Source organism: Megalops cyprinoides, chromosome 21, assembly GCF_013368585.1.
Source record: "Megalops cyprinoides isolate fMegCyp1 chromosome 21, fMegCyp1.pri, whole genome shotgun sequence".
Lineage (NCBI taxonomy): Eukaryota > Metazoa > Chordata > Actinopteri > Elopiformes > Megalopidae > Megalops > Megalops cyprinoides.
The window spans coordinates 4839006-4854906 of NC_050603.1; the positions used below are offsets into that span (position 1 = coordinate 4839006).

Here is a 15901-nt window from a genome sequence, read left to right on the forward strand (position 1 = left end):
TCTGAAAACAAAAAACACATCAAGGGCTGGTTAATAAGCGGAGTAAATCTTTCACGAGATCCCCCCGGGCCGGGGGTTTTTGGCGCGTGCTCCGCACCTCCAGCCCAAAACGAGAATGGCAGATGTGACCGCCGTGGGTGTGCGTCCCGAGTCCCCCCGTTTCTCAGGACAGAGTTGTTTATGAGAGAGGGCTTCCCCGGCTTCGGTCCAGTGGAAACCCGTTTTCCTCCCTTCGGGGGGGGCACTGCGAACATCGACCTGGGAAACCGGGGGGCATTTAACGGCCAGGAAGACAATGCGCGGAGAACAGCGTGACCCGTTGCGGGTGTGGAATTCTTGCGCAGGCAGGGCGCGGCGGGAACCGTTTGTTCGCATGCCTCAGGCCTGTAATCACCGCTTCCGCTGCTGCAGAGCGGAGGCGACGGCAGCGCTTAACGCGTGACACGGTGGCGCTCCTGCTATTTCTGCAGCCTCGGACGATGCGAGAAATGTAAATATTTAGTCACTCATTACATCTCCCCATTCAAGTTTACATACAGGGTTCCTCGGGCTTTAACAGCGCAAGCAGCTCAGCGCAGAACCATTGCACAACTGAATATGTGCTACAGTTAATTCCGCTCAACAAGCTGACCTTGTTCACATCCAGTGTGCTTGACTGTCCACAGTACAGGCCAGGTTGGTTGCGACCCTGTTCCTTTTTGCCCCATTTCTCATTCTCGTCTCAAGAGCAGGTTCTCTATTCACACGATTAGTTAGGCCTACATTAAGTGTGCGTTATGCGTCACTGTGTGTGCTATATGTGGCTGGGCGGGGGACTGCAGCAATGGTGTAAGAAGTGTTTACCGCGGACCTGTTGGCAATCCTGGCCTTTCCCTTGGCTGTTCCTCATATTTTTGAATTTGCTCTAATGATAAACAATGAGAGGGACTTCTTGGAGATGCTGTTTTGAGTGTGTTGGGGGGGGGGGGGGCATTGTTTTATTTTCCAGACTGAAAGCCAGAATAAACTCTAGATTCATACACATTGTTCACACACACACACACACACACACACACACACGCACATGCACGTATGCACTCACACACACACACACACACACACACACACACACACACACACACACACGCTCTCTGTCTCACAAGCACACACAAAGCGCAGACTGTTTGAACTCATCAGAACAGACACATTCTTGAATGAGTCATTTCCTGCTTTTTGATACGGCGACAGTCTGCGGGATTTCTTACCTGTTTACCTTACTCTATGGCTCACAGATCAAGGCAGAATTTGCTTTCAGTGCTTAAACAATACAGCGAATGCCACAAGCGTACATCAGAACTGTGCCACGTTACAGTGAGAACAGTAACCACCAATAACTCAGTTTATGGGAAGTGCATCAGAGCATTCCATGTGCTACAGTGTGACTCAACTTAAATTGTATTTATTTTGTGCTAAGGTTGTGCTCCCAGCTCTCTGTCCCACTGCCTGTTTGGAGAAGGTCACAAACTCCCAGTTCCCTGTGTTTATGTGCCTTTATGTGTTTGGGCTTAAGTGTCTCAGATGGGAATTGTATTGTAAACAGAACATCTCTTACTTAAGGGCACTGTTCGGAAGGACACTTTTCCCGTTTCTGTAAGGTTCATGCATTCCTCTGCTGTTGCCGGTGGTATAGGATACATGCAGTGTGTTTGAAATTCTACACCTACACCTGCACCCAATACACAACAAAAGAGTTTTAGTGCAGCACTCAATCGGCCAACTGTGCGACACATCCCCAGATCAAAAAGGAAAGATCTGCTGCCGGAGAACATGGCACCCTAACACAGATGCTCTCACATCTGCGTGTGCACATTCTTAGGTAGAGATAATCAAGTACATGCACACACACACATGGTATCACACACATGCTCACACGGACACACATGCTCAGATACACACACACACACACACGGACACACACACACTGAAAAGTACACACATACATGCTCAGATACACACGTACAAAGAAAGTAACACACACACACACACACACGCTCATATTGAAACATACACACAACAACACTCAGATACACAGAATGTAAAGTAACACACGCACACGCACACACACACACACACATATACACAAGTACAGAGATGGAACACTAACACACACAGACTATCCCTTATACATACATACACACACACACACACGCACACACACACACACACACTCACACATACACACACACGCACGCACACACACACTCACACACACACACACACACACGCTCACACGCTCACACACGCATGCTGTCTCCTTGCTGTTGCCGCAGGGCAGGCAGACTGGGGTATTAGTCTCGATAGTGAAATACAGAGCTGACACAGCATTGTCCTGTCTGCTGTACAAACTGCCCCCCCCCCCCATCCCAACAAAAGCCTGCACAGCGGCCCCCACATTGAGCACGCCCTGCTGCACCTCATACCCCCCCCCCCCACACACACACACACCAATCCCTTACATTATTCCCAGCGTAGTGCGCGGGGGGGTCATCAGGGTGCCGAATAGACCATGTCGACCCTTAACGGCCCTTTCTGAGACTCACACATGTGACTGTTACGCCTCTCACCCACGTATGGGCCATGTGAGATGCCATGTCTTATTTACCCTTTTCAGCCCATTGTTTCAGCAGCTCACGCCTGCCATTCGTCCATGTGACAGCGTTTCTGGCCCTGGTACTCACGCAGTACACATACGGCAAAAAAGGCCTTGTACATCGCCCGGCGGGTCACTCTGCGTCAGCTGTGGTTCAGTAAGCTTCAGTTAAAGGTCTTTCGGAATGCCCCATTTTGAAAGATTCCTCAGAATCTTTGATTCCATGCAATCATAGATTCAGCAGTTCCGGAACTCTGTCATTTTTGAGTCACTGGGAAACAGGAAGTTTCCTGATCCCACAGGAAATTGAAACTCAACAAGGATTTCTTTTGATGACTTTCATGTATGAGTATGTTGTACCATATTCTCGAATGTGAGTTTTCGGAGAATTGTGTATTGTGGCTACCCTGCAAAATGCCTCCATAAAACGCAACCAATTTGCATCTTCAAACCAGATGGTGGATGATCTGCTTGCAGACAGGTGAAGGGAGAAAAATGAATTAACATGTGTCAGATTAACACAGGTCTGGCAGTTTTTTCAGGACAGTTGGAACAGGTTGTCTCTTGGGGTTCCTTCCAGTACGGCTGGAGTAGACCGGCTCTTGCGGTTTCTTTCATTAAAGCTAGAACAGGTAGTCTCTTGGGGGTTCTTTCAGGATAGTTGGGACAGGTTGTCCCTTGGGGGTTCTTTCAGGGCAGTTGGAACAGGTTTTCTCTTGTGGGTCCTTTCAGGGCAGTTGGAACAGGTTTTCTCTTCTGGGTTCTTCCAGGACAGTTCTAACAGGTTGTTTGTCTTTTGCCCTCTCTTTCAGGATATCTCAAACAGGTTGTCTCTTGCGGGTTCTTTCAGGACAGTTGGAATGGGTTGTCTCTTGCGGGTTCTTTCAGGACAGGTGGAACAGGTTGTCTCTTGTCACTTTTTGTAGTAGGAAGGCATGACTGGAATTTTGTCTTTCACATAGGTGTACTTCAGACATCCACACTGTTGCCACCAATAACATTGCAAAGGCAGTAACTCCTCCGTTTCATTCATTCATCTGAGTGTTCCTTTCCAGGCCACTGCTGTTATAATAAAAAAAAAATGACTTCAGTCCCTTGCGTCAGTTTTAGTGTGAAAGCCACGTGCTAATGGCCTCTTAGATGGATTGATGTGGATTCCTCAGAATCATCTTGTTTCTGAACAAATGACAATTTGACTACACAGTCCTTTGCATTGAATCCTTTGTTTCTTTCCTGGTTTTAGTGCAAGCAGTTTGTTTTGTAGCCTATATGCACTGGCTTAACTTGCTCATTTTTAATTCATCATAGACTATTTTGTTTTGTGTAGACTCTGAGCTGCAGTGACACGTAAGATACAAGATAGGTAATGTGTATTGGTAATGAGCTTGTATTTACCCATGTAATACCCTTGTGCTATTAACAGAGGCAGAGAACTGCTGGTTTGAAAGTTTTTATTGTGACACATGGAAGAACATAACCGTGGTTTCGTATTCAGTGTACATAGTACGATAGTCAGAGAAGAGTGATACACATGGTATGAAAGAGGAGCACACAGGTCTTCCGAGTCTTAAATTAACATCGGAACATCACCAGATACGATGCTTTGCAAGGGCTTAACTGCGAAACCTCACCCAAATCCACCCAACTGAAGCTTTGATGGTGCGTTTTAGATGCTTTTTTTTTTTTGAAGTCCGAGGAGAGCTGCGTCACTCGGCCAATTAAAATGAGCAGAGTCTTTATCGTCATAGCAACTCATACCTCTCTTACTCCTATGGCCCCAGGGTGTCCTCCATCTCAAATCAGCCTGATTCTGATTCCCCCAAGACACGCCGTGTATGCTGGCTATGAATCCACCTGAGCGTTTAATTAGTTTGAATCCATTGTTAACTACATTTTAACTACATTTAATTCAAAGGAGTTGTTCCAAAAACCAGCATACAGGGCGTGTTCCCTCAACGAGGGCTGGGAAACGCTTTCCCAACTACCTAGCTGTCTCCTGCCATCTCCTGCCATCCTGAATTGCCTACACAGGGCGGGCAGCAGTGAACCCATGGAATTACAGGCGGTAATTCAAAGAGGTTCCAGACAGATCGTGCTCTCTGACAGCACAAGAGAGACCACGTTCTCCCAGGTTCTCTCAAGTTCAACCACCAATTTCCTCCGCATGACTCGGATCCAGTCGTTTGCTAAGCCCTATCTATTGATCCAAGGCTGTCTCATTCTTGGTTTGTCCATACAAGGCAACAAGTGTCTGGATGACTAGATGAGAAATTGGATCCACCAGCTTACCTGGTGTTAAAACCAATGATCTCATGGGGTTTTTGGAGGGGACCCAAGCTCAACACAGTTGGTGATTTACCGCCGGCTTGGACTGAATTTGCATCAGTGAGCACTACAGTTAAGCCTTTTTAGCACTGATTGTAGCTTATAATGGTCATAACACTTTACAAAATAAATAATATCTGGCACCCCCCGCCCCCATTTTTCCCTTTCAAAATATTGTCATGGAAGTTCCAAGGATAAGATGAGGGGAATCCCGCTCTATCCATGTTTGTTGCCTGTAACTTAAACAGAGCACACATTGGTACCATGAATGAATCTCTCATACTAAAACTGATTACTGTTAGGGCTGTGCGCTGCTCTATCTCAGATTCAAATTCCTGTTGTGATGTTTTATCCTTTCAAATGTGCCAAATGTTTAGGATCACAACATGTCAGTGTGTGATTAACTTGCGCCCTTGAGATACAGGGAATCAGAGAGGACAAACAGAGCTACGTCAGACTGTGGACACGCCAACGATGTGCCGCCTATTGCCACTTCAAAACCCATCCCTCATCTAAGTGACGTTCAGCTGAATGAAAGAGTCATGTGACCACAGATTACAGGCAGTGTTTATTGTTCATGTGAGTGACACCACACAAAAAAACGATGACATCATTATGTCCGGAGGGTGAAATGGCCAGGTAAGGTGTTGGATTGACGTGTTTCTTCACCCTCCCCGCCCCCTCAAAAACGCGAACAGCTGCGCTTCTGCCCAATGGGTCGCGTGACCCCAGCGTCTCGTTTCCCCTCCGCCTCCTCTGCCCCGTCACGGCTCATTTACCCACAGCGCACTGCACCCCACCGCGCCCGACGGCCGCTTTGATCGGCCCCTGTCTCTCCACTCCTCACTCCGCTTAAACGGAAAATACGTTAAACTGAGAGGATGAGGAGTGAGATCTGTTTGCCTCCCTGCCTCGCCCCCGGCAACGAGGCCTTAGCCATTCTGGCCGGCGCCGATTCCGGAAGCCAGTGAGACAGTGAGCACTGATGGGGCTGTTCATTCATTACAGAGCGGAGGGCACCTGACACCATCTGCTCAACCGTAGCTGGTATGCAATGTTTTCAAAATGTTGCTGCGATGTTGTGGCAATATTGTGTCACTGAAATGCTAGGAGAACGTGTAAGGTGGGAAACCGGATCATAAGGAGCACCTGAACCTGTATCTAGAGATAACTCCAGTCACTGAGAACTGAACTGTATGAAGTAAGGGTTTAGCGGGATTTTTTTGGGGGGGAGGTGGGGCCTACTTTGGAACAGTAAGAAAGTGAAAACTCATCATCTGAAATGTAAGCAGGGCATGTCTTTACTGGTGTTTAAGAAACATCTCTGAAAAGTCAAATCGATACATGTAGACATGAATGCACCTCTCTCTCTTATCTCCAGTCAACCTCCAAGCCCCGCTGGATCACACTGATTCGTAACTGCAGTTGAATATCGGGCAGCCCCATTCCTGAAGCCACACAACAATCCCATGATATCTTCTTGTTTGTGAAGCGATCAATCAGTACATTTCTGAGACATACGGAACCTCAGAAGAGACAGCTGGTCAGCTGTCGCAGAGGTGACCTGAATGGCACACCGTGAGGAATGGGTTGAATTTTAACCACCGGTACACCTACAGCGAGACAGCACTGAGCAGACTTTGGCATAGACCCCCCCCCCCCCCCCCCCCCCCCCATGTCATCCCACCTCCCTCCCCTTGAGCCCTGAAACTTTGATTTCTTCTCTTTGTGAGAATGTAAGCACCTTCAAAGCCGTTGAGCAGGAAGGAGAGGTGAGGAGGACGATATATTTGCTCATCGAGGGAAACTCTGAGTCTCTTACAGCAGTCAATCAATTAATAGCAATAACAACAACAACAACAACAACAATAATAATAATAACAATAATATCAGTCTAAAATTATAATCTCAACATAGAATACAGAATAAAATAGATTAAGACTATAATACAAGAATGGTCGACCCTTGACCAGGAGCGGTCGAATCCAACGCTTTGACAGACCTCATCTCATCAATCGACGAATGTCAACAGACACCCAAAAGAAAGGAGAACTGGTTAATAAATGGAAAATATCTATATCATCTTGCTTTTCCCCACTTTCGTTACATTTCTGTGTTCAGTTAACTCCTTGATATCACTCCTCTCTGTCTGCAGGGGAATTGCGTTATGAACAAAGCTTACGAATTCTTCTCATACAGCACACTAAAAGCACTGAAATCCCAGACGATATAACTCTTATAACTCATCTGTCTCCATCGCTCAAAATATTTTTTCTTTTTTTGTTGGAAGGGGACTGTGGGGGAGGGGTATAAAATGAACTGGATTGGAGTTCTCTAGGATCTGGGCTTTGAAACTCTTCACCTGCCACAAGTTATTCAACAGAAACATCTCAAACACTTTTGTTGTGTGTTTACATATATTAAGGAGGATTTCCAGTGAGGGATCACCCAATAGGATGCAACGCAATAAAAAAGTCTCTCAAATGTTAATACAGACTCTCAGCCTGTTGTTTTTTTATGTGTTTTGGCCATTTTGGCTGAAGGTGGCCCATTTGTGGTGCATTGTAGGAAATAATGAGGTTGTTCTGATTCATGGATGTCCACACGGTATTTTGATATGTTACATTATAAAGGCATAATAAAAGGCATTAGTAGTCAAACACAGCACTGTTCTAACCTTTGGTAAACCCCAATCAGCAGAGGGGAATCTTTCTTAGAATATGGAATTTCATGCCTGACACGTGGACTACCACGTTCATAGAATGTAAAGCAGTATTTTTTTTAACCTTTGGCCCTGACTGAAGAGATCACCAGCGCCCTCCCCCCCCCAGTCTATGGTTCACGCTACTCTGGGAATGTGAGGAGTTATGCGTTGGGCCTGTATCAGAGGGAGTCTCTGACAGGCCGATAATGTGACAGACAGGGACAGGAAGTCAGCCTGTTAAAGACAGGAAGAGAGTGAGTGTTAGCTCCTTGAGTGATAAAACCGGGAGTGTAGAATGAGTGGAGTGTTAGTTCCTCTCTCGCAACCCGAGCGAACAACGGAGAGGCACTGGCTACCCTCTGTGTCTGTCCCTGCTGGTTTCTTAAAGCCAGCCTGTCCGCTGGGAGTCCTTCGCTGAAAACACAAAGCAAAAAAAAAAAAAAGAAAAGAAAAGGATAGTTATAAAAAGGAAAGAAAAAAAAAATCTTGAAGAAAGAGATCCATTTATCTTGTCGGCCCAAATAAAGAAAAAAAAAAACTGAGATTAGCTAAAGATTTGTCCTTTCGGTGTCCAGGGAGCAGGAAACTCACAAAAATAAAAACATTTATAGCAGACCAGTGCTGTGGGAGCCAGTGAGGTGTGATCTTTGGAAGTGAGACCTGAGGTGTTTGCTGTTGTGTCCTGAAGCCAGCCGGGTGGGGCGGGGGCTGAAGGCAACCCCAGCGCCTGGCCGAGTTTTGGCGTCTTAAAGCGGAGGTTTGCTGTGTGCGTGGATCCCTTAGATGCAGGAGGCGGGCTGGGCTGGAAGTGGGCCGAGGCCACGCCTCTACTGGCGCTGGCGGCGGTAACGCTGGTGTCGCTGCTGCTGCTGCTGGTGGTGGTGGGGGTGGTGGTTGTGCATGTCCTCCATGGTGACGCGACCCCACACGCCGATGACGAAGGCCTCGATCTCGCACTCGTTCTCCCCGCGGGCGATGCGGAAGTAGCCGTTCTCTCCCCAGTTCTTTCCCCAGGAATTGGCCGCGATCTGGCGGGGGGGGCGCGGAAAGAAGGACACAAAGAGCCACTCAGAAATAGATACAGTCTAATTATATCAGCTCCCTTCAGAATGTTTGACTCAAACCAGACCCTTTATTTCAAACATAAATGCCTTACATTGGATACTGTGCAGATGTGAAAGTAAGGTTCTGCAGGTTGCTTTGGACAAGTACTAGTACTACTAGTACTACTGCAACTGCTGCCATTTCTAGTGTTACTACTACTACTTATAATAATAATAATAAAAATAATAATAATAATAATAATAATAATAATATGTCTTCATGTGATTTATATTGAGTGCATGTGTACACTGATTTTAACCATTATGTTGGAAAGGAATCAACATGAATAAAATAAAGAGCAATGCACCAAGTTATTTCTGATATTCATTATATTACAATTGTAACATGCATGTAATATTGGGCTTTAATGAAGTAACACCTCTAAGAGAACAGTTATTTTCTGAAAGGAATTAATCGATCAAAGACCCTTACCCAGTATTTCCGTACTTGCCCGGTATAGTCTCTCTCCTCTCCCCACCTACAATACAAACACAACAGAAGCATTTGAACACCTCACTCGGGTTAAAAAAAAATGCAGTCCAGTTCCATGATAGTCGCACGACAGCAATGTCACTCTGTAACTGTCTGACACCTTAAGTTACGTTGGGCTGTGCTGGGTTGTGCTTGGCTGGTAGTGGTGTTGAGGGGCCAGTAGGGGGCAGTAATCCATCTGGCTGAAGAGGACCGATATCCCAGTGCAATGATGGGGACACTGTGCTATAGTGGATGCTGTCTTGGTGTTGAATCAAGGTTGTGACTCACTCTGGCAAACAGCAGGGGGATCTCCAGTGTGTTGGCATAATTCCTAGCTGGTTATTTCAGACAGGATGTGTAATCATGACCAGATTAATTACATCAGATAAATCCCTCCCTCTTCATCTCAGCTCATGTATAATGAGAGTTTTTTTGGGGAAAAAAATTGGGTACTGCATATTGCTGGTGGTTGAGTTCAGCACCACCCTCTTCACTGTAAAGTGTTGGAATCCTTTGAAGGACGCTATACAAATGTAATACGTTATTACAATAGGTAGTGCCGTCTTCCACACATCCTGTTTCACCACAAGGTGAAATTCATTCCTTCTAATGTGATCAATTTCCGTCTTGTTGCCCTGTGATTTCTATCCCACCAGGGTTAGCATCACAAACTAACCCACTGACCTGCGATAAAATCACATGCACTGTGCACTGCAGGCATTGAAACTCAGCGTGACAAGTACACCACCATAAACAAGCAACCACAGGTGAACTTGACAGGTTTGGGAGAACTCTGGCGTGATAATTGAGCTACGCGATTGTCTTCCATGTTCATATGTAAACCAGGGGTGGGTATGCCTGTGAAGTTTCGGTTTTCTTTTCCCTAACTAAACCGTTTAATAGTGGAAGAAGATTATTAGGTTAAACTAAGATTGTTTGGTTAGATTAATGCAGATGAGTATAGGTGTTTCTCAAAATAGTCTCCATTTTTCCTTTGATGTCTAAAATTAGCAGGATGGTTGAGGGCTGAGGAAGAGGCATGTCTGCTCCCAGCGTCAACAATATGTACGTAGGTATTATTTTTGAAGCAAGGGACCATTGAAGTGTCCAACAAACAACAACGCAGTTTCCATCACATGCTTTTGGAAGATGTTTTCCACGGGATTCCTCTGCCAGCACGGGCATGATTCCCAGAAGACTGTCTGTACCTGAAAGCAGTTTTGGACGCGAGTGATGTGAAGCTGGAGGAGGGGGCTAGGGCGGAGGGATGGGGGGGTGCGGAGGAAGAGGACCACTTCCTGGAACAAAGTGCCATCCATCTCTCAAAGCGCATCCTGAAAACAAGGCTGTGTTTTTTAAGCGGGCAGCCGTGGAGACGGCCTGCGCGAACGGGCCCTCTGCCATTTCCTCCTCTCCGGGCAGAGAGGAAGGAGGCGGATGGTCTGGAAGCAGCCGACGCCCTGGTCTCTGCCGTCTCACGACAGGCAGAGAGAGACGGACAGACAGAAACCCCCCTTCCATCCCACTGCATACCTCAGCCTCAGTCCTGGCTGCTGCCCCAAATCTCCCAGCATTCTCCAGTCCTGGACACCTCTATCTCCATCCTGTTTACAGACCTGAGAGCTCATGGCAGTGATGCTCTCTGAAAGTCACTACTGACTGTGTGCTTGTATGTGTGTGTGTGTGTGTGTGTATGAGAACCTAAAACTGGCAATCTACCCGGGAGTAATTCCTGCAGTAAATACCAACAAAATGCTGGAACCTCTCCAATGTCCCCTACCCCTTCAGCCATTTTTATTTGGTCCTTTTTCCACTAGGAATGAGGTCTCAATGGACTCTGAATCAACAAAAAAAAATGCAGCCATTCAAATAAATGTACCTAAGCCAAAGAGCAGGGTGGGTAGTGAGAGGTGGTTCAAAGGAGCTTTGCTCTCCTGGGCTGTGTACTCAGCAGAGCCCGCTTCAGAGAGGGATCACCGCAGCAGCCTTATCTCACTCTGTAGGAGGCTGGACACCCCGGACAATGACAGAAATACCACTGCTCCCCAAAAAACATCCCCCGTGATCAGCCTTGTGTTTGATTCGCCTCTCTCTGGGACATTTGGGCCCAGGCGCACAGACAATGGCACTTCCAGCAGAGTGGACACCAATGCGCTTTCTACAAACTTTCCCAGGCTCTTGGCTTAATGGGGAGCGGTGTGGCAGGATTTTGTCTGTTCAAACACGGACGTCGCGCACCCCCCAGCCCCCAAAATCCATACCCCCGTTGCCCTTCGTACCCTCCGACAGCGGAGCCAGCCAGCAACAGAAGCACAGAGTCAGCAGGAGGCAGCCAAACACTCTATCTGCCGTCATCACACACAGACATATACACACACACACAGACACACAGACACAAACACACACACACACACACACACACACACACACACACACACAGACACACAGACACACAGACACACAGACACAGACACACACACACACACAGGCACACACACAGGCACACACACACACAGACACACACACACACACACACACACACACACACACACACACACACACACACACACACACACACACACACACAGGCACACACACACACACACACACACACGCACATATATGCACACAGACACGCACATATACACACAGACACACTTACACATGCACAGACACGCACACAGACACGCACATATACACACAGACACACTTACACATGCACATGCACGCATACAGACACACTTACACATGCACATGCACGCACACAGACACACACACACACATAAACACACACACACGCACACAAAGCTATCAGCGTGGCCAGGAAAGGGATTCTGCATGCTCTGTTTCTCTTGATCAATAGCCGATCAGATAAGAACCGATAAGAGGGCCTGAACGATGAAGCTCGGCTCTCCTGTGCAAACTCAGTCTGGGCTTTGTTTTATCCTCCGAATTCTACACTGACAGCGTATCCTGTCCAGAAACGGCAAAAACTCCTCTAGGAATTTCCAGCACCAAACCCTGCTCCACAACAGACAGAAACGCTTCCCCTCTGCTTCAGCGGCCTGTGCCATGCCTGCGTCAGATCCAGCCGGATCCTGTGAGCATGTCACTGTGTGGCAGCTTCAAACGTGCTCATGACGGTGAATCATGTGAGGGCCGTCTCTCTTCCCTCCACAGACCATCTCTGTAATTTCACCCGCGCGGCCCTGCAGAAACTGCAGAGGCGCTAACCGCTTATTAAGGCCAATTGGAAACCAGCTGGGCCGCTGGTGTAAAACATACCCAAAATATTTACAGGAGAAAGTGGGCTCGGAGCATACTTTTCCCAATTCCAGTCATAGAGACCTATCGCAAAGGGTGCGCCCGCTGTTTCAGGCCAGACTAAACGATCTTGGGTTCAGGCAGAGGGGGTGGGGGGTTGGTGAGCTCAGATTGGGTGCCAGTGTAGCATAGTGGTTTAAAAGGAGTAGGACTCATAACCAAAAGGTTGCCGGTTTGATTCCCCGCTGGGGCACTGCTGTTAATACCCTTGGGCAAGGTACGTAACCCCCAATTGCCTCCGTAAATATCCAGCTGTATAAATGGATAAAATGGATGGGTGAATAAAAAACTGTAACCTATGTAAGTCGCTCTGGATAAGAGTGTCTGCTAAATGACAATAATAATAATAATAATAATGATAATAATGAGGGTGGAGGCTGTGTAGAGTTCAATCTGTTGGTGTAAGATGGCAGCCAGGTAAGGGGGTAAGAGGTTGGGGGGAAGAGGGTGAGGAGATTTAAGGAGCTCATCCAGGTGTAGCGTCTGCATTTTTGTGGTGACCTTGAAAAGAAAACTTGTCTGTAACACAGAGGACCAGGGCCGGGGTGTGTCTCTAAAGTGTCTCAACCTCGGTGAAGGGCAAGGGGACCCGTCGTAAACTGTGTTCAATTGCACGGCAGGAGGGCACGTGCTTGTGGATGGGAGTGTGTGCGCGAGCATGTGACTGTCACATGCTGTTTTGTCAGACAGCCATGGATCTGATCCAAGTTCATGTCATTAAAAACATGCATGCGCATGCATGTCTGCCTGTGTGTGAGAGGCAACCTGCTCTGAGATATACGAGAGAACGGGCAGAGAGGGGGAGAAGGGACAGTGTGGGGTATTGTGAACTTGGCCCCACGTGACCTCTGTGGGAGTACAGGGGAAGTGCTGGCCAGCTGATACAGAATGACAGAGTGATGCCACCATGACCGCAGGGACCACATCTAATCTCCAATCCAAAGCAGTGCGCAGTCACAGGAAGTCTGGGGCACACATATTATTCCCGTAAAAACCCCCGTACTGCTCCTGAGGGGGGGGCATCCTTATCCCGTTGGGGGGGCTGAGAACAACCCTGACCAATCAGGCTCTTACCCAGTGATCCTCACGGAGTGGGTGCCATGCTTGCGGAAGTGGGGGAGCTTGTGGGCGTTGACGTTCGTGTGCCTGTAGATCCCGCTCTGGTAGACGAAGAAATCTTCATGCACTTCAAGGATAGCTGAGAGAAGGTGGGGGGGGGGTGGGGGGTGGAGACAGAGAGACACGTCCATTATTTAATGCGAAGATTACATTCCTGCATTTTAAAATGTAATTCTCATACAGGTATTTTAGTAGACAGGATAAAACGCCTTCATCAAATATCACATCCACCAGGGGCTGCAACAGTTTAACTTGCTGTTATCATTTATCATCTATGTTTTACTTACAGTTAAAATTAATACTGTCTATTAATACTTCTGGACAATAAATGTTCATATCTGAGTATGTTGAAAAAGAAGTTGAGGGAAACTGTAAGGAAGGACCTAAAACACGCCCACTGAATGACCCTCACAAGGCAGCTTAATTCATGGTTATAATATCCAATAAAATGCATTCCCTGAGTTTTTCCCCTCAAAGAATGACACCTGAGATTATTTTCTAAAGTGTACCACAATAATTCCCAATATTATTAAAAAGCTCCCCTTAGGTTTCAGCCTTGGCTTCCATACGACAGACAGCTACAACAGTGTGATCCGGTGTTGATTAGGTCAGCGTAACTACCACATAGAGCAAAGCCTGACCAGCTCTGGATGGGTCAAAGTCCATGAAGTGCAGATAGAGGTGGCCTGTTGTTTTTTTTCTTCTTAAGCTGTAGTTATTAAGAGCCAGACCACCGAAGCTTTTCACAGCAGGCCAGTTAATTACGAGTGGTTGATCACTCCCAGACACAAAAATCAGCCCTCATCAGCCTTTCTCACTCACAGTCGAAACGCGGTATAGCGCAAAAAAAAAAAAAAAGAGAGATGTAAACTTGTCACCGAGCCAAGATTCCCTCCCGCTGTGTAGAACAAAGCAGTCAGACGCTGGCACGAGATTTCAGGGGCCTCTGCTTGATCACACGTACACACACACTCCCCAGGCTCTATCTCTCTGCCTTTCGCGTTCTTTCTCTCCATCTCTCTCTCTCACTCTCTCTCTGCTCTGCCCTCTGTCCCTGTCTCACCCTCTTTCACCTTCTGCACCACCTCTCTCTCTCTTTTTCTCATACTCTCTCACTTTTCTCCTCTCCCCCTCCTTTTTATATCTCTCCATCTCTCTGTCTCCCTTTTTTTCCTACTTCCTCCATCTCTCTCCCTCTACCTCTCCATGAATTATTAGAGCAGTTGAACATTCTGTCTGACTTGCATGAAGTCATGAGGCTCCTGCTCACTTTTGACCGCTGCTTTAACTGAGCAGAACCATCACGGTCCCGTTTCTATGTCCTGGTCGCTGTGGGCGGCTTCTGAAATGCTGAAGGGAGCGTTAATTGTGACCGCCCTCTATCAGGCGAGGCAGGTTAAAGTTGAAAGTTCGGACCGCTAACTGCTGACCAGAGGCACGGGTGCAAACAGAGGCTGACAGGGTCAGGTTAAAATTGCTACGGGGTCGCGCTCCACACCTGGAGCCTCACTTTTCAGCCCATTTGTGGTTGGACTGAAGCCTCTATTTACACGCTTAGAATTCTTTTGTGATCCTGTAAGGTGTGAGGCATTTTAGCTTTGTCCGGGCTTTTTTCCATCATTAGTTTCAATGAGCCATGGAGGTATGAGGCCCAGCCAATGCCATATAATATATTTTCGCATTACATAACACATACCGATATGCAACCCCACACACACAGACACACACACACACACACACACACAGACACACACAGACACACACACACACACACACCCATGCACGCACACATGCACACACGCACCCATGCACGCACAAACACACAGGCAAACAAGACACCGTGACTTCTTTTCTTCTGTGTCTTCTCTTTCTCATGCCTCCCTGTATCTCTTTCTCTCTCTCCCTCCCTCTCTCTTTCTCACACATCTCTGCCCTCCTCCCTGTCATTGCTTCTGTTGTGTGTAGTCTGGGCCTCCCTCTCCTTTGATCCACTCTCTGATATGGTATGGTAAAGATGACTGGATAAAACTGGTGTAGACAAAACCCTCTGTCTTTTCCTCACCCTCACTTACTCTTTCACACACATACACAGACATGAGCTCACACATACGCACACACACAGACACACATGCACACATAGACACACGCATGCACACACACAAAGGCCACCAGGCCTAAAAAGTCATTCCCCCTGCAAAAACCCTGATGACTGCCACACCTGT

The 15901-nt window shown here is 47.3% G+C and overlaps 1 protein-coding gene across 1 annotated transcript in view; it reads right to left on the reverse strand.

The window, feature by feature from the left end:
• Positions 1-6709: 6709 nt before the first annotated feature.
• tinagl1 (tubulointerstitial nephritis antigen-like 1) overlaps positions 6710-15901 on the reverse strand; it is a 29469-nt gene continuing 20277 nt past the window's right edge. Inside the window, exons 10-12 of the mRNA XM_036555521.1 lie at positions 13635-13758; positions 9195-9240; positions 6710-8686 (exon numbers count right to left, since the gene is read on the reverse strand). Coding sequence (XP_036411414.1) covers positions 8486-8686; positions 9195-9240; positions 13635-13758 — 371 coding nt within the window. The 3' untranslated portion in view covers positions 6710-8485. The remainder of the gene's footprint in view (positions 8687-9194; positions 9241-13634; positions 13759-15901) is intronic.